This window comes from Malus domestica, chromosome 14 (assembly GCF_042453785.1).
Source record: "Malus domestica chromosome 14, GDT2T_hap1".
Lineage (NCBI taxonomy): Eukaryota > Viridiplantae > Streptophyta > Magnoliopsida > Rosales > Rosaceae > Malus > Malus domestica.
In genome coordinates, this window is record NC_091674.1 from 2,501,962 (window position 1) to 2,521,288 (window position 19,327).

General features: G+C 34.6%; 1 protein-coding gene and 1 long non-coding RNA gene across 2 annotated transcripts; both read right to left on the bottom strand.

Annotated features, from left to right (window-relative positions):
- Positions 1–8,365: 8,365 nt before the first annotated feature.
- LOC114821050 (uncharacterized) lies at positions 8,366–9,255 on the bottom strand. The gene is made up of 2 exons (XR_003768467.2): positions 9,043–9,255; positions 8,366–8,918 (listed from the first exon to the last, which is right to left on the bottom strand). It is a non-coding gene; the product is annotated as an uncharacterized lncRNA (long non-coding RNA).
- Positions 9,256–11,452: 2,197 nt separating this feature from the next.
- On the bottom strand, positions 11,453–16,037 carry LOC103414883 (heat shock 70 kDa protein 18-like). The gene is made up of 2 exons (XM_029092837.2): positions 14,996–16,037; positions 11,453–12,858 (listed from the first exon to the last, which is right to left on the bottom strand). The coding sequence occupies exons 1-2, from the start codon at positions 15,924–15,926 to the stop codon at positions 11,747–11,749; spliced, it is 2,043 nt and encodes a 680-aa protein (XP_028948670.2). The 5' UTR covers positions 15,927–16,037; the 3' UTR covers positions 11,453–11,746.
- Positions 16,038–19,327: the final 3,290 nt, after the last annotated feature.

Below are 19,327 nucleotides of genomic sequence, written 5' to 3' on the forward strand. Positions count from 1 at the left end.
TAAAGTCAACCTTGATGGTGCTTTTTGCAGGTTGAGAGGGAAGGGCGGCGGTGGAGATGTTGTAGAGTTCTCTGTTTAGGGGCTGCTAGTCCACTTCATATATGGAGGCTCTTGTAGCGCGACAGTAGAAAAAGATATTACGACAAACTAATGTATTTCCAGTGCTAGAAATCTACAGACATATATAGCGCACGCTTTTATTGGACACAGGTGGATGGTGGTGCCGATTGGTACCATTCACCCACTGTTTGGCTCTAGCCATGCGGATTTCCCCTTTTAACACCGACAACAGTGCCGGATTGGCTAGATGTCAGTCTAATAATCATATATATAATAATATAGGAATTTGGGATATTGCAATATTAAAAGAGTTGGATAACTTTGATTAGCACCCTACATATTATTGAATACACCCCATATAAATATGTATTATTAGATGAACTGTGTATCTTCACATGAAATGACTATTTAGCCCCAAAAAATTTAAAGGAAATTGAATACACAAAAATATTTACTAATATGAACCTATCCTAAATTGATTGTCTAAACCTGAACCCTAAAATCCTAAAACCTCTAATTGCAAGATTCTAAAAGATGCTAAGCGCTAGTCGGGCGACGGACTGGGGCCTAACGCCTAGGTTGCTAGGCGCTTAAGCGAATTTAAGTAAATATATTGTATTTTGTGTAAATAAGTGTCTGTTTATACTTAAAATATATATAATTTCATCATAAACTAGAAAATAAAATGACATATATATTATGAAGTATTGGAACATAATGAAAATATGAGGAGCAAACATATAATGTATGTTTATTTAAGTGTTTAATAAGTCTCTTACAATTTATTGGAAACAATAAAATGCAAAAGGAAAGTTATCCATTTTCTATCTAAGTGAGTTGTAACCTAGGCAAGTGTCTAGGCGGGTCTGGGCGGGCTACGCGGATGCCTAGGCGGGTGCCTTAGCAGATCTAGGCGTCATTTCTTAATTTTCAAACGCCTAGGCATTAATTGAAGCGGTGGCCAGCCGCCAAGCGTCTAGGCAGGGGCCTAGGCAGCGCTACTTTCTTTTAATGTAAACAAATTTTTCTCTAAGTGGTAAGTTTGGTAGTTGGCATTACTTTCTTTTAAGTTTTGTACAATAAAAAGAATTGAACCCATTATAATTAAAAATAATAATAATAAAATTCACCCATGTCCTCTCATGCTTTTTTGGGTCAAAATTTTGTGAGATTGACTCTAGATGAGTAACAGAGAGGGATGCAAATTTTGGATTTGTGCTCTACCAGTGACATAAACCAACAATCAAATGTCATGTAGTCAACCTCATGATTAACCATGTTTAGCAAGAGTCTTGAAATTTGGAGGTGTGATGAGAATGAAAAATGAGAGAATGTTGGGGGGGGGTGTATGTAAGGCTGGTTTGACATTGCTGACATTATTTTAAAAGAAGTTTTTTTAAAATGTTGGGGCTAAAATTGTGTTTGGTAAATGAAAAATAGTGCTTTTTGTCAAAATCATGGGTCCAAAACAGTAAAAAGCATAAACAGCTCTACTCCTGCTTATGAAAACAACCTTTCTTTTTTTTCTTTTTTTTTTTACACCACAACTACCCCAAACTAGCCCGTATAAAGTTTGGGGTGTGATGGTAGTATAGGAAAGTATGTGGGGTGCATTACGATAAATTTTGATTGAAAAAGTAAATGTCGGATGTATTTCGTATGTGAGGCGTAGTCAACAATATGTGATATTAGTGGCGGATTTAGAAAATATTTTTTGATTGTGGGTGAGCCTTTAGCCTTAAGCAATGGTTATTTGTTTGTAGAATATTCTTTTTCAAAGCCCACCACATCAACCATACATAAAAAGATAAAGTTAAAACTAAAGCTAAAAATGACTCAGTCATTTCCTTGTTCCTTTTATTAAAAGATCTTCCTAATCAATAAATAAAAAGAAAAAGCTAAAGGTAAGGCATTTTCCTTTATTAAGTAAAGGATGCTCTTTGAAAATGAAATAAATAAAGCTAAAGCTAAAGTTAAAGCCAAATGATATAAATCAATACAAAGCTAAAGTTTTTATTTTTTATTTTTCGTACGTCTACGTTCCATTTTTCTTTTTCCACATAGACTTTGACTAGCTGCATATATTAATAATCACGAGATGGTTCGGTGATGGTGATGGTGATGGTGATGCTAATAAATAAAGTCGTGAGCATTATCACCATTTAAGGGTGGTAAGTAAAAATACAGTCCCATAAAAATAGTGCTTAATACATACATATTAAAAAGGGACACTTTGGATGCGGTCTCTAGCTATCAATATTCTTTGATTGAAACCTTGTTAGTTTTTAGTTTTTGATTGAGGTCCCTGATATTAATGTAATAATGTAAGTTACTATATTTTTTTAATTAAAAATTAAAAATTGAAATTTGTAATTGTTTGTATTAATGAGATTTTAAATAAAACCCATAATTTATGGGATTAAAAATAATAAAATATAAATTATTCTCTCTATTATATTGTGTGTGTGTGTGTGTGTGTATATATATATATACATATATGTATGGGTACATTAACCAAAATTAACAAAAAAAGTTATTGTACCAAAACATGGATACATTCTCAAATCAACGAAAAAGAATGTACCCATATAAGTTTAAACATGGATTAAAAAATTTGAATGGATTTTATATTAAAAAAGGGTACATTTTACATATAACAAATTGATATATTTGAGAATGGGTACATTTAAGATTAAAAAAATTGAAAAATTATATGAATGGGTACATTTAAGATTAAAAAATTGAGAATCTTTTTATATATAAAAAAAACTAATAGGTACAAACTTAATTTAATTTAATTTTTTATTATTTTGGAAATGTTTGAATTGAAAATTAATTAGAAGTTTAATAGAGGTGTGAGTATTAAACCCTAAATTAATTACTAATTTTTATATTAAAAAAAATTATATAATAAACATGTAAATTCATTATCACATTAATGCTAGGGACTTGAATCAAAATTTGAGAACTAATAAGGTGTTAGTCAATGAACAGTAAAAACTAGGGACCGGATACTAATTTTTCCTATTAAAAATAAAGACAAAGTGATGCAAAATCTTGTAACGACTAATACTATTCCGAATCATGCATGAAACATATACATTTGTTCCTTCATACCATGATTATAAGCAAACATCATGCACATGTTGGATTACTAATTATTACTATTCAACTTTCGCGAATAAACTTATAATTTTTGGCATCTAATAAATACCTAAATTGAAAATATTCATCGATATACAAAATGTTCTCATGGAGGTACTTATTTTTTGCCACATATACCAATATAGAGGTTAAAAGATACTACAATATTAAATCCACATGTAGTCGAGATATTTATGAATTTAACCCATTAAAATTCATAAACTCAATTATACATCCATGTTAGATCATTTTCTGAAGTTTTGGTCCACAATAAAAACTGATTACCTTGAGTTCACCTCTAAAACGTGCAGAAGTTATTTACATTTTAGCCGCAGTTTAATGTACGATGATTTTTTGTCCGAACACTTTTGTATCTCATAAATATCTACTATTGAAAATATTCTTTTTTTATATATACCAAACGATATTATCTACACTAAAGGAAGGATGTGAGCTTAGCCTCACAATGTGCTAGCAATAATGTGGTTCAAATTCTTCTTTGGCGAGAATCGAACCTAAGACCTCCCACTTACTAGTGAAGAGGAATACCACTAGATTGTACCAAAAAAATCTAATGGACGTAGCCATTTTTCTACCACGGATAGGAATATAGAGGTTATAAAATGCAAAATGAAAGTTATTTATTTTCTGTCTAAATAAGAGTCATGACCTAGGCTAGTCTAAGTGAGCGTCTAGACCTTTCAAACGCCTATAGATTAATCAGAGTGGTGGCCAGTCGCCTATCACTGCCTAGGATTTTTAGAACAGTGGTTAGTATTCAGTAACAGTTTTAATATTCTCATTTCTCCAATTAGGTTAAAGTTGAGGGACAATTTCTCTAATTTGGTTGAAGTTTAGGGACTATTGCTACAATTTTTCTCATTTTTTTTTCATATTTGCCCCTTGATTCAGCCTCTTGTGTGTGGCTCGTGACTCATTTTCACGAAAATTCCAACGGAGTTGACGAAAAGGACCATAAATGCATGTTTTGAAGAGTTAAGGGATCAATGGTTATCGATTTTTAGTTGAGGAACCATTACTCCAATTAAATTAAAATTGAAGGACCATTGCTACAATTTCTTCAAAATATAATGAGAGAGAGTAAAAAGAATAGCCCACAAGTCCTAAGGGCTGTTTGGGGTTATAGTGATTCTAAAAAGCATATTATTACAAAATTTGGAACACCAAATGTGTTTGTGACACATCCCGACCCGGAATGTCCACTAGGACCTCGAATCGAGCCGTGTTGGCCGACACCTGGAAGGTAACGAAGTCCTAAAGTGTGATAATGTATAAAATGTGAATAAATTAAAATCTAAAAGTGCCTAAGTACACGAGTGGGCGATGAGCAGGTCTGGACCCATTTCACACGTGATACAGAGCATAAGTAAAGTACAGTAAGGTAAGATAATAACTATACCATTTGTTGATGCACAAAATCAGTGAGGACTTTGGTACAACAGAAAGTGTGTGACATTCGTTAGATTACTCCGGTCACTAGTGTGGATAAGTATGTAAATGGATAGAGAGAGAGAAGCAAACACAAGATGTACGTGGTTTACCCAGATTGGTTACGTCCACGGAGTAAAGGAGTTCTCATTAATTGTGAAGGGTTTACACAAATACATAGGTTCAAGCTCTCCTTTTGTGAGTACTAGTGAATGATTTAATACAAATGACATTATGAAATATTGTGGGAGAATGATCTCCTTTTATAGAAGAGAGTTTCTAGCTTTGTTTTGACATTGACACGTGTCGTGTTGTGATTAGCTTCTGATGTTGACATGTGTTGCGCTATGATTGGCTTCTGATGTCAACACGTGTCGCTCTGTGATTGGTCTCATGGTTGGAGGGAAATTCTTCTTGGTCCTTGACGGTATAACATTGACCAGTGCTCAGTAGTTTCGGGATTGGTGAAGTATGGTACAAACACCATTAAAAGAAGCCACATGTACTGGGAAGTGCCATGAATCCTCGTCGATACGGAAACCTTGCTGCTAGAACCTGGAGGGGTGCATAAATAAAAAATATGAGTGGTCAAGACAAAGATTTTCAAAGTCATTTCCATTATCAAAGGTAATAACCCTTCGCCATAAAATCTGTATAGTTTCCAGCAAATCATACTACATAAAGCATGAAATCAAAAGTATACCAACAGTAAACCCAGAAGTATACTACTACTCAGCAATATAAATAATCATGTGCTTAATAAACCATATTAGCATACAAGTCGGAGTCACTTATAGTGACATGTACGACTTATCCATATCTCATCACATATATCACCAATCATTGCTAGCATATAAGTCGGAGTCACCTATAGTGACATGTACGACTTATCTATATCTCATCACATATCTCATCAATCATGGCTAGCATATAAGTCGGAGTCACCTATAGTGACATGTACGACTTATCCATATCTCATCACATATCTCACATATCTCATCAATCATGGCTAGCATATAAGTCGGAGTCACCTATAGTGACCTGTACGACTTATCCATATCTCATAACATATCTCATCAATCATGGCTAGCATATAAGTCGGAGTCACCTATAGTGACTTGTACAACTTATCCATATCTCATCACATATCTCATCAATCATTGCTAGCATATAAGTCGGAGTCACCTATAATGACATGTACGACTTATCCATATCTCATCACATATCTCATCAATATACTAGCCGGAGTCACCTCACGTGACCTGTACGACTGAATCAATATCTCATCAAAATGCTAGCCAATCAATATCTCATCAACATACTCACTACCATCACTATCATCAACATGTACTCACCTGAAGCTTACCTGGGCGTCCGCAGCATCATTTGGCACTTCGAAGCATTCATAATAATTAGGTTCAGGTAATACACATATGAATATGTTATGATGCAATCTAAAACTCAACTATAACATAGTATTTTCAAGTGTATATATATAACATGGCGTGAAATGCATAATCTGTAATGTCCCATTTCCAAACTATTTATTTTCGAGAATAACTATCGGTGATAAGCCCAATTAGACACTAGTTTAATTAACTAACATTACTTATGTTTCCTTACTTCAATTCCTTGATTATTCACACATTGATTTATGAACAACAATTAACTACCAAATCATAAGGTTAATTCTCACATTTTCCACCAATGTCCCTCACATTGTTCAATTCCCCAAACAAGGCTATTGTCCCAATTATTTAGTCTCATTTATTATATGGATGCATCTAACGCCTTGTTAGACTGCCTACGTACCCTAAACAGGGATCAAGCCATTCGTAGTTCGCATTAGTACTTCAAAGCATTGACAGTAAGGAAACGTAAGTAATGTTAGGTCCGTACTACGACTCCTTCGCAAGAATATCGAGACATCACGAACTATCGTCGCCTATGGCCAAGTATCAAATCACGTCTCAGAGTTCTTACTGATAGAATATATAATTTACATAAAACATATCCTCAAGGACCTTCAAGAATAATTTGAGACCCATTGACCAAGAGTCAACCGTCGATCAAAGATCGACGGTTGGGTCCACAACCCTGTATAACTCGATCCGGAAGATCTGCACATCAGATTTCCAATCCACAACTTCCAAAGATACACAATATGCTTCTAGAATAACATACTAAAATTTCATTACGATCCAACGGTCGAATCTTCGCCAATTGCCCAAAACCAAGTGGCGGTTAACATTTATTTTATAAACTTACAAATCCAATTTGGGAAGATCCATACATTGGATTCCCGATCCGTAAGTTCCTATGATCCTCAAATATTATGCATAATAACATATCAAATTTGGTGACGATCCAACGGTCGAATCGTTGGTTCATATTTTTACCAAATAACGTATCGTAATGAATCTAACTTCAAATAATCAGATTACGACATACGGACATCAATTATGAATTCAGGGCCTCTAATTGAACTTAGGAAGACACCATCGGCCCACTGGCCACGTGCCGCCGTGGGTGGCAGTCGGCCACCTCGGCTCACCGGAAAATCCAACTATTTCCAAAAATTACCAAATTTTACAGAAATGAAGATCTCAATGAGTAGAGCAACTTTTATACATGTGGCCAAGGCCAATTTGGCTGGGAACACCTCAATTTCATGAAATTCCAATGGAAACCCTATAAAGGGTGTGCTTCGATTCTTCCTCCTTGACATTCCACCGCCCCTAAAACCTATTGGGCTTTGTTCAGGAGTTCAAGGGAAGTCTATTGGTAATGATAATTGAATGAAATTGTTTCAGGTTTGGTGGATCTCAAGCAACCTTTCCCTCGACACCCATGGTGGTTTTTCCACCAAATTTCAACCAAATTCCTTCTAATTTTGGGTGGAAATGGAAGAATGGAGGTTATGAAAGAGGTTACTAGTAATAGATGGGTGAATTTCCCCTGAAAATATGGTGGAAGTGGCCGGAATTTCACACCGGTTCGAAACCGGGTTGTCGTGGGTGTACAGGTCGAATTGGTTGGTTAGGTGCTCTGCACCTCCCTCCTTTCCCCTCTTTTCCTGCTCTCCCATTGGTCATCTCCACACCTCCTTCTTCCTGATTGGGCAAAAGCCCCTTCTTTTTTTCTTTTCTAATTGGGCAGTAGCCCTCTTTTTCCTCTATTTCGTTTTTCCTTCTTCTTCCCCGATTTTTTTTTCCTTTTCTTTTCCAATCACCCCTTAAAATAATTGCAATAATAATTCATACGCGTCATGAACTAGTGATCAACGGAAATCAATATCCTCGCCTCTAGGGTATTCTCGTAATTTCATATTTTAAAATTTATAAAATAACAAAATTTGGGACAGGTTGTCACAGTTTGGTAAAAAAAAAAGTGATATAAAAAAAAACTGTTGGTAATGACAGTAAAAAAGTAGAAGCATGCCCACCATACTTATAAAACAAAATAAAAAAACATTTTTTTTTCCCAAAGCATAGCAAACGGTACTCATTTAATGAAATTTCAAATGATAAATGCACCTCCCATATTTTACAAAATTACAATCATTGCCCTTAAATTATTCTCTTTAGCTTATTATATCAGATTTAAAACCATATCATTTTTAGTCATTTAACATATTCACAATAGTTTTATATAAAAGTTTATCAAACAGTCGTACATTCTTTTTTTTTTAAAAGAGTTACAAAATAAATAAATAAAATTACCAAAACACTCAATAATTTTTTTTTTTAAAAACACATCAATATCAAACTCATACTGCAACTTGGTTATCGCATGCGCCACGTACAAGTTGGAAAATAGAAAGACTTGGAAAGTCTCTGTCTTTAATGGAAAAACTGGAATTCTTTGCCTTAAAAAAACAAAATAAAAGAAATAAAAATCATAATACGGCTGGAAGTTTGCGCCCTAAACTCGAAGTCTTCGTCTTCGTCTTCAACTCGAAGTCTTCGTCTTCGTCTTCAACTCAAAGTCTTCGTCTTCGTAGAAAGAGGTCACCATCCTTGCAAAGTCACAAAAATCATAATACGGCTGGAAGTTTGCGCCCTAAACTGGAAGTCTTCGTCTGCGTCTTCAACTCGAAGTCTTCGTCTTCGTCTTCAACTCGAAGTCTTCGTCTTCGTAGAAAGAGGTCACCATCCTTGCAAAGTCACACAGGAGAGGAAAAAAAGCCTACTGATTAGGTAGGCTGCTTACAAATTCAACAGCAATTGAGGATTGAAAATACGTCCATCGAGCACCCGACATATCTAAAAATGCCACCAAATAATTTAGTTAAAAGAAATATAAAATAAAACGCATCGTGAGTTATTGATTTAACAACCCAAAAATGAAAGAAAAAACAAACAAAAAAAAATACAAAGAAAAACTTACTGTTAAATCTTGAATATGTGATATTAGTGACGAGTTTAGGAAATATTTTGATTGTGGATGAGTCGTTAGCCTTAAGCAATGTTTTTTTGTTTGTGGGATATTCTTTTTCAAAGCCCAGGCACAAAAGTTTTGAATCATATAATTATCACCCTATCAACCATACATAAAAAGACAAAGTTAAAGCTAAAGCTAAAAATGAGTCAGGCCTTTCCTTTTTCTTATTAGTGAATGATCTTCCCAATCAATAAATAAAAGGAAAAAGTAAAGTTAAAGCTAAAGGAAAAGCATTTTCCTCTACCTTTTAACTAAAAGATGCTTTTTGAAAAAGAAATAAATAAAGATAAAGTTAAAGTTAAAGCCAAAGAATATAAATGCTCTTTGAAAAGGAAATGAATAAAGCTAAAGTTAAAGTTAAAGATAAAGGATATATATATATAAATAAAAAAATAAAAAAACTAAATTTTGAGATCTGTGTAGTGGATAGATACAATCTCAAAATTTAATTAAACTCAACTAACAGTGATAAATAAAGTTGTGAGCATTATCACCACTTGGGGATGGTAAGCAAAAATGCAGTACCATAAAAATAGTGCTTAATATATACATATTAAAAATGAAGACAAAGTGATGCAAAATCTCGCAACGACTAAGTGCTTAATAAATACATATATACATATTTAGAGATGTCAAATGATGAAGAAAATGAAGAGGAAGAGGTGTGGATGACTACAGAGGAGTAGATGGGGGTGCAGAATGACAACCATGGGAGATGAAAGGATTTTTAAACAGAGAGAGAAGGGGCTTGGCTCCATAGAGATGATGGACTCGTGGTTTTATTTTTTTATTTGTAAGTAGATTGAGTTGAGTGTAAAAAGAAGTATGGTTGAGTTGAGTTGAGTTTTGATAAGTAAGGGCGGCTTCGGAAATAATGTTTGGTGTAAAGAGATAATGATAAATAAATTAAATACAATGTGAGTATGAAAAGTAAGCTGGGTGTTAAGATACAAAATATAAGTTCGAATAAAATTTTCCTCATACCACTCACTAATTGAAATAGCCACCTTGTAAACTTATGTCAAGCGCACTAAAGGGCATTTATTCACCTATCCTAAAGAATAAGGCCTCGTTTGGCACGCCGTATAAAGCATCGGATAGGATAAATAATACGGGAGCAGTTGTTTGATGCACTATCGTACTAAATAAGCACCTGCTTAATTATCCGGTCTATCAAATTTTATACGGTTGACACCGTACTATTAAAACACCACAAAAGCTCGGGATAATTAGTCGGGGCGTTATCCCCTCCATCTTCACGATCGCCACACCAAACCGACTGCGTCCGTGCTGCAGATGTCCTGCTCATGAACTTCTTCAAGCATCGGATCCACATGCTGGTAGTCTAGATCCAGATATGGATCCATTTCTACGACCTGAGTTCAGATCCGGATTCTCCATAGCCTTTAGGTTCGAGAGCAACCTCACCATCCTCCCTGCTCACCTCGGTCTCTCGGTCCTGGAGCTTGCTTGCAGACGGGGAGTTTGGGGGTGCCGCGGAAAGAAGCGGGGAAGAATTATTTGGGATGCTTCTGCAGTCGGGGAAGAAGAAGGAAGAGAGAGGGAGGGAGTTTGATGGGTGCAGAGAGATCTGTGAAAAAAAAAAAAAAAAAAAGATGATTTCACTTTTCTTTTAAGTTTTATTCCGGTATAATACCAATTTTAAGTTTTATTCATCTTATCTGGTATAATACCAAACACAGTATAAATAATACAGTCATTAATCCGATACTGCACCAAACACTCGACTAATTTAGTCAGTACTATCCGGTGGCTATTTATCCTATCCGACAGAAATAGTTAGTACAGTCTGAGCTGACAAACGAGGCCTAAGGAGCCAGTTTTGAATCTAATATCTAAAATGAAACATAATTGTGCAAGGAGAAAAGATAAAAAAAAATTATGCAAAAATCACTTTCCTAAGAAATGTCTGTGGACTGCCACTAATTTCAATCGTACAACGCTGTCCATTAAAGGTTGTGGACAGCGACGCTGATGGATTAAGTCATTTATCAACAACTTTATGAATCATTTAAATTTGAATGACCCACACTCTCCTTTTGATAAAGGATTGGTGGAAGCTATGATGAGGATTGGTGGAAGCTATGATGCGGTACTGGATCCAAGATGCCCAACAAAACGGGAATCTCTTCGCTGTGTATAGAGAATTCCTCCGGTATTTCCTTGGTAACTAAACCCTTACGTTGGGCCTTCTCATTTCAATAAAAAAGCCCCGCTCCGGCCCCTCTCTGAACTTCATTTCTCCCTCCTCCCTCTTCATTTTCCATTCCTCAATTCTCCTACATGTTTTCCCTTGTTTCTTTTTACAAACTTTCTGTAAAAGCTGAGAAACAACTAAACATAGAAACTAAAATTGTATTAAACAAACCTTGAGAGAACATATGCTAAACAAAGAGGTTCGGAGGTATAACCTCCTCCAAACAACCCTAAGTAACTAAACACTTCTTTATTTTGGTCTATAACCGTAATTAATCACTCGTTATTACAAACACACAAAATAACTTAATCCATCAAAATATCCAAAATCTTCACCCAAATCAGACTGCCATAGTTTATTCACTAAAAGAACGGAGGAGAGCTTTGTATGGTGCAGGAAAGAGGCTGCGAGAAAGCCAATCCTGCAACAGGATCATTTCCTACTACCAAATATCGAAGAAAAGGGGTTGGTCCATGAATGTGGTTTGCCCCGTGCCGTCGTATCAGTTGCATCTGCCAAGGGAGTTGCCCCTGGCGAAGGAGTGACATCTGAAAGAGTCATGTAGTCTTGAAGCTTCCCCTTTCCATTCCCACTGGAGATTGCAGCTTGAACAGCTGCACCATGTGCTATTGCCTCATCCAGATTAATGCCCTTGCACAGCTCCTTCCCTTTGAAAGCCTGTTGTAATAGTTGTTGCACCATTGGAATTCTAGAAGAGCCACCAGCAAGAAGAACATCATCGACGCTACTTGGGTCCATGTTAGCATCCTTCAAACACTTCTCCACTGACTCCATACACTTGATGAATAAGTCCTTGTTAAGTTGTTCAAACATGTCACGGGTAAATGTTATGTTGAAATCTTTACCCTCACACAAACAATCAATTTCAATGTCAAAGTCAGACTCAAATGCGAGTCTCCTTTTTGCTTTCTCACATTGATTCTTTAATCTCCTAAGCGCTCTGAAGTCTTTGCTCACGTCCAATTTACTCTTACTTTTGAATTCCTCAACGCAATAATTGACCATTCTGTTATCGAAGTCTTCGCCGCCAAGGTGACCATCTCCACCCGTTGCCATGACTTGAAATGTCCCTGAAGTATTCATGGTAACCAAGGAGACACCTAAACTGCCACCGCCCAAATCAAATATCATTACATTTCTGCTGCTACTCCAACCGGCCTTCTTGTGCAGGCCATAAGCAAGGGCAGCAGCACTTGGTTCGTCAATAACACACTTTACATCTAGGCCAGCAACCACTCCAGCCTCCTTTACAGCCTGACGCTGGGAATCGTTGAAGTAAGCAGGGACAGTGATGACTGCATTTTTCACAGGTGAGCCTAGATAAGTCTCAGCAATCTTACGCATCTTTTTCAGAATCATGGATGCTATTTCTTCAGGAGCAATTTGTTCCTCTTCGCCACCATTGCGGGTAACCACAATCATTGGCCTGTCATCCGAACCTTGAGTGACTTTGAATGGCCAAAGCTTCATATCACTTTGAACAGAATCTTCACTAAATCTTCTTCCAATTAATCGTTTTGTATCTGCAAATTGATCCATGCAAAGTTGGATTGGAAATTGTTATTAATAAGCGAAACTAATAAAATGGCCCAAATTTTTTTTAATAAAAAAAACACCTAAAGAATTTTTATTAATAATAAAGAAAAAAAAAAGTGGCCGTGGCATGTTTGTAAATAAGTTAAACTTTGGCGGCACCAACTGTTTTTACATTATTATTTCAATTGTTGCTTAAAAGGTCAACTGTTTCTACATTATTAGATTATTATTTCTTAGAGAATTCTTAAGCTACAATTGACCAAATTATGTAGAAACAGTTGGTGCCACAAAAGTTTTAACTTATTTACGAAAATATCGCCAACTATTATTAGGTTAAGTCCAACATTATCTTTTCTCCACTTTTATTTTTTTTATACTCATTTTACATTTTTTCTAAAAATATTACAAAAAAATTAAAATCTTCTAATTTCATGCATCTTCTAATTCCAATAAATCTACTTAATATTTTTTTAACAAAAAAAACTAATATACTAACATCAATTCATATGTAGAACATACGATCTTAACTCAAATAACAAATATGTGAATGTATAACATCTATACGTGATATATAAAACCTAACTAAAAGGAACAAAAACATAATATACCTACAAGCAATATACATTATACAGGTGTATTATAAAAAATAAAATAAACAATATGTCATATAAAAATACAATTAACTTGTGATATAGGCTGATTATAAAAATTAAGAATAAAATCCATAAATGAGGTTTAGAGCATGAACAAGAAGAACAAGAAATAACGAAAAATAAATAAAGAAATTAGAAGAAATAATTAAAGAGATAATTAGAAATAAATGTATTTTGTACAGTAAATCTAGTTATTAATGAGATAATTATGGATAATAAAATAATCTTAATCTTAAAGGATTAGACTTATTTTATAAACTGGGCTATTCTTAATATTAGTCAAATAAATTAGACTTATATCAAATTTTCTCTTTTTTGTCATTATTATAAATAAAAGTTTATTAAGTGCTTTTCTTTAAATTCTTGTTAAGCCTTTTCATTAAAACCTAAATAATAATAACAACAGCAACATCATCATCGTGATCAACAAATAAATTATAATATTTATAATAATAATAATTAATATAATACTAATCTAAATTACCTATATTAATAGAACTCTCATTATCAACCAAAAAAGGTTAAAAATATTATTTAATCTTCTATCACAAAAAAAAAGTGATGGACAATAATGTAATTTCATATAATAAAATTTTACTGTTTTTTATTAAAACGTCACCTACGAGTGATGTTAAGATATATCTAGTATTAAAAAAAACAAAATAAAACAACAAAAACACAAAAACCTCTCAATCCCACTCCAACCCACGTCCTTTCACTCCCTCTCTCCTTCCCATTTAAAAAACAAAAAATAAAAAGTGTTCATAAACACAAAAGTGTGGAGGCCTATACTCTCTAGTATAATAATCGTAAGTAACACACTAGAATTTATTTTCAAAGAAAAATCAATATATGTAAATGGTTGTTATTTTATTGTTCTCTTCAACCGTGTGCGTCTATGTTTTGTTTAGAAATAGATGTCATAATGATTTTTAGTATTTAATTATTTACAATAAAGATAATGTTAATTAAGGATATTAAATTTTTAAACTAAATTTACAAACTAAATAATGTGTCACTAATAAGAAATAAGTACGTTAATCAATACTTAAGTAATAATTCAATTATTAATAACCATAGCATTTGATTTACAAATTTTAATTTATAAATTTGGTCTCCCTAACATTACCCTTACAATAACGATGGTTTTGATCCTGAAAATATAATGTGATGTGGGTTTTACAAAGTATTTTCCTAAGGAAACTGTTATTAGCACTCCAAAAATTTCATTTTACACTCCTCAGTATTTTTTTCTTCTAATTATAGAAAGTTTGGAGTGCCAAATGAGATTTTTGGAATGGTAATAACAATTCTCTCCTCTAAAGGTATTTTGAGTGATCCCTCCAGACAGCAAATTAATTAGTTATTAAAACCAAACAAATATCGATCAGTCAAGAGAACTAAAAAAGAAACTAACAGTACATAATTTTACGATAGGATAGGACAAGCTGATCATTCAAATCCTACATACCAAAGATCGAGTTGGCGGTGTTTCTCACAACTTGGTTAAATGCTGCATCGCCTATCATCGCCTCCTCAGTGTTTGTGAATGCAACATATGATGCAGTTTTCCTGTTACCGTAATCATTCAGAATGGTTTCTACATGATCTTTCTGCCACACGGCCACGCAGGAATACGTTGTTCCCAGATCGATACCGACCGCATGCTCTTCTTCTCCGCCACCCTTATCATGAGAGAGAGAAGGATGATGCAAATTGGGAGCGACAACAACACTGCCAGAAACAGTATTTGGAGGCGGCCTCGTCGCTTGATTACTGGCAGTATTTGTATATATCCGCTGTTCATTCAGCAGATGTATTTCCTCTTCCTGTTTCAACAACAAGTGTTGCACCTCTGGGATACTACGTGGATTAGAGTTTTCTAATCTTGTACGGTACTCCTTTGGCAGTCCCGTCAGGATGTGTAGATAAAATAAGTCCCCATCTTCCACACGAGCACCGGCATCTGCAAGCAATTGCGCCAGATGGAAGATCTTTTGCAGATAGTCATTCATCGACATGGCTGTGTCTTTCTTTACATTTTCTAGTTCACTTTTGAGATTATAGATGTAAGCAAGAGGGAGACCTTCGAAGTGTTTCTTGAGGTTTCTCCACACGGTTCGTGATGAGTCGGCGCCGGCCATGACACGGTGGTGGAGATCTATAGACAGAGTGTTTCTAAGCCACTCAAGAGCCTTTTGATCTCTGTTACTCCAATTAAAAAACTCAGCAGACTGAAGTTGCTGATCAGGACGAGAATCTGTTCCATCAATGATTCCAAGAAGATTATGGTAACGAAAATATGAAAGAGAACAAGATTTCCACTGTTGATAGCCATATATATTATCACTCGTGAGTTTGATTGGAACCAGTACTGCTGGTCCCATGTTCTCTCCGGCCATGGAAGTACCACCGCAAGATTAATTGGCTATGAGATCCAAGCTGGAGAGGTGAAGTACTATGGCGAGTTGATCATCTTAATTTTAAATATATGTGGTGGTTTATTACCAAGTCAATAAATCTTCTATATATAAAGCCGGAAGCCCTGTTTTGGGGGGCTTCACCAAAAATAGTGAGACCGAAACGCCCATCAAACAAAAAATAGTTTAGCAGTCCAAAATATGGAGTTTTAACGAAACATTTCCTGTACTGTTCATTTTTTAACGAAAAATCACATTTTTACCTTTTTCTGGTACTATTCACGATACATTTATTTGTTATTTTTCATTAAAACTTTGGACTTTTCGTTAGTTTTCCTTCCAAAATATTGCACAAAATAATGCAAGAGTAATTTGGTTAGGAAAAAAGTTTTTTTTTTTTTGTCATAAAAAAAAGGGATACTTTGGATGCGGTTCCTAATCCTTAACATTGTTTGACTAAAACCTTAATGGTATTCAAAGTTTGATCAAAGTCCCTTAACTTTGTACACCTCATTTACAATTAATATTTCTATTTTTATAGTTTTGACATTAATTGTTTAATATTTTATGAGATTTATAATCCTATAAATTTAAAATCCCTCATTATAATACTATTAGAAATTATTACAATAAAAAATTTCAAACATTTTGATTAAATAAATGGATAAAAACTACTTAAAAATAAGAAATAATAAATGGCAAAAGAATGTATCCATAGTGTTAAAAAAATTGGTACATTTTACAAAAAAATTGGTACATTTCACATATAACAAGATAGTACATTAATAAAGAAGAATGGGTACAATATAAATAAATTAGAGTATAGATAAAAGATTAAAAAATTATGAGTACAAATGAATTTTAAAAAAAATATAGGCCCTAAAAGAAATTAATACATGGGTACAAAATAAAACTAAAAAAAAATACTACAAATTTAAAAAAAAATGTTGCATATTAAAAGTGGGTACAAACTAAAAATATAAATATATGATACAAAGTTTAGGCATAAAACATAAATATACCATATGTAATTTTTCTATCATTGATTAAATATACAATGCCACGTGACGGTATACACATGGGTACAAACACAAATAAAACTTTAAAAAAATATGGGCACAAAAAGAAACTAATATATGGGTACAAATTAAAAATGACAAAAAAATTGGGCCATAAATATAAATATATTAATTGTAACATTTTTAACACTAAAGGAATATATTTAAAAATATAAATATTTTATTATTCAAATAATTAATGATGTTATTAATACCCAAGGACCTTGATCAAAAATTAAAAATGAATAGGATTTTAAGCAATGGAGTAACAAAAAGAAGGATGTGAACCTAATTTCTCTTAAAATAAGTTTTTTTTTTATAATTAATATCTCAGTATTACTTGGAAAAGTGATTACATAGAATCAAAACCAGCCAAAAAAAATGCAGGGATAATTTTGTCAAATGCTTGCATGCACCCTTATCTTTTTCTTTCTTCCCTAGGGAGATATATATATATACACACACACACACTTGGAGAAAGTGGGAAGAGAGAAAAGAAAAAAAAAATAAAAGGATGAGTGAAAGTTGCTGGTGTCTACGTGAAAGGGAAAGAAAAATATAATAACAAATAAGGAAAGTTATGAAGATTGTGGGATGGTGTCAGAAGAAAATGAAGGGAAAATACAATAAAAGCCATGCATTGTATATATAATATATACGTGTAATGATGGCAAGAATGTCACATCCCGGCTCGGGTCCACCTCATCCCGGGCCCACTCTACCATCGTAGCACGATATTGTCCGCTTTGGGCTTACCATTCCCTCACGGTTTTGTTTATTGGAACTCATGAGCAACTTCTCAGTGGGTGGTATTAGAGCCAATCTCTGGTCAGAAATGTGCCGACGAGGACGTCGAGCCCCTAAGGGGGTGGATTGTAACTTCCCACATCGCCTAGGGGAGTGATCCTTAAATATATATTCTCATCCCTACCTAGCACGAGGCTTTTTGGGAGCTCACTGGCTTCGGGTTCCGTAGGAACTTCGAAGTTAAGCGAGAAGGAGGCCAGAGCACTCCCAGGATGGGTGACCCACTGGGAAGTTGCTCGTGAGTCCCAAAAACAAAACCGTGAGGGAATGGTAAGCCCAAAGCGGACAATATCGTGCTACGGTGGTGGAACGGGCCCGGGAAGTGGTCTGCCCCGGGCCGGAATGTGACAAAGAAAATACGATAATTTAATTTTCAAAATATTTTCTTTTAATTTTCATTTTATAGGAATTAATATTTTTTTGAATAAATTATACTTAGAGTAAACTTTTAATACTTAATTTTATACTGAAACAACAATTTTTAAATATTTCAATGAAAGACAAAAGTTAATGCATGATGCCATTGGTTTTTTTTATCTGAATTGTATGTTACAAAAATACCCTTTACCATTTTATACTGAAACAACAATTTTTAAATATTTCAATGAAAGACAAAAGTTAATGCATGATGCCATTGGTTTTTTTATCTGAATTGTATGTTACAAAAATACCCTTTATAATGGTAAGTCTTTTTCACACTTCTATATCCTTCAATTGGTCATTCTCTCTGCAATTCCCTCACTCGTCGTCGCTTTCACATACAAAACCCATTGCTTCATTCTCCACAGCATCACTCCTGGTGATGAATAAGCAGCCTCTTTCCTCATATGACTCCATCTACGTCCCTCCCCACCACCTCCTCTGCTCTATCATCACCATCCCCAATTATACCTCGTATGTAATTGGCTCCAAGCTTTGCGAAACCAGACTGCTGATGCCACTGCTACTCTCAATCGGAGAAGCAGCACAAGTGGTGCTCTGGCGTACAACTAAACTCAACAGCAGCAGGCGCAGTTGCAAAAGCCCAAGCTTCAGCAGCCTTCTGCTTAAGACGACAACGTTTCTTAAAAAGGCTCTGATCGTGAAGCTGAGTTGTAGTCGCATTAGTGTCCCACCTAGCTTCTCATGCATATTTGTCAATCACGTCCATGTCTTCAGGGATGAATAGTGACTTTGAACGAAACATGTGCTCGTAGTGAGTATTAATGTACAGGAACTAGGCCATAAGGTAGGCCTGGCAATTCTTGACACGACCCGATAACCCAACATGACATGACACAACACGAAATTAACAGGTGTTCGGGTCAACACGATAACGAATCGGGTCGTTATCAGGTAACCCGATAAGCACCTGTTAAGATAACGGATTGGTTCGGGTGTACACATGGGTAACACGATACACGATAAGTAAAATATTAATTTTATAATTTTATAACCCTAAAAAAATACTATAATAATTATATATATATTATGTTGATGCACAAAACCGGAGGGGTCTTGGAACAACGTAAATCCGAC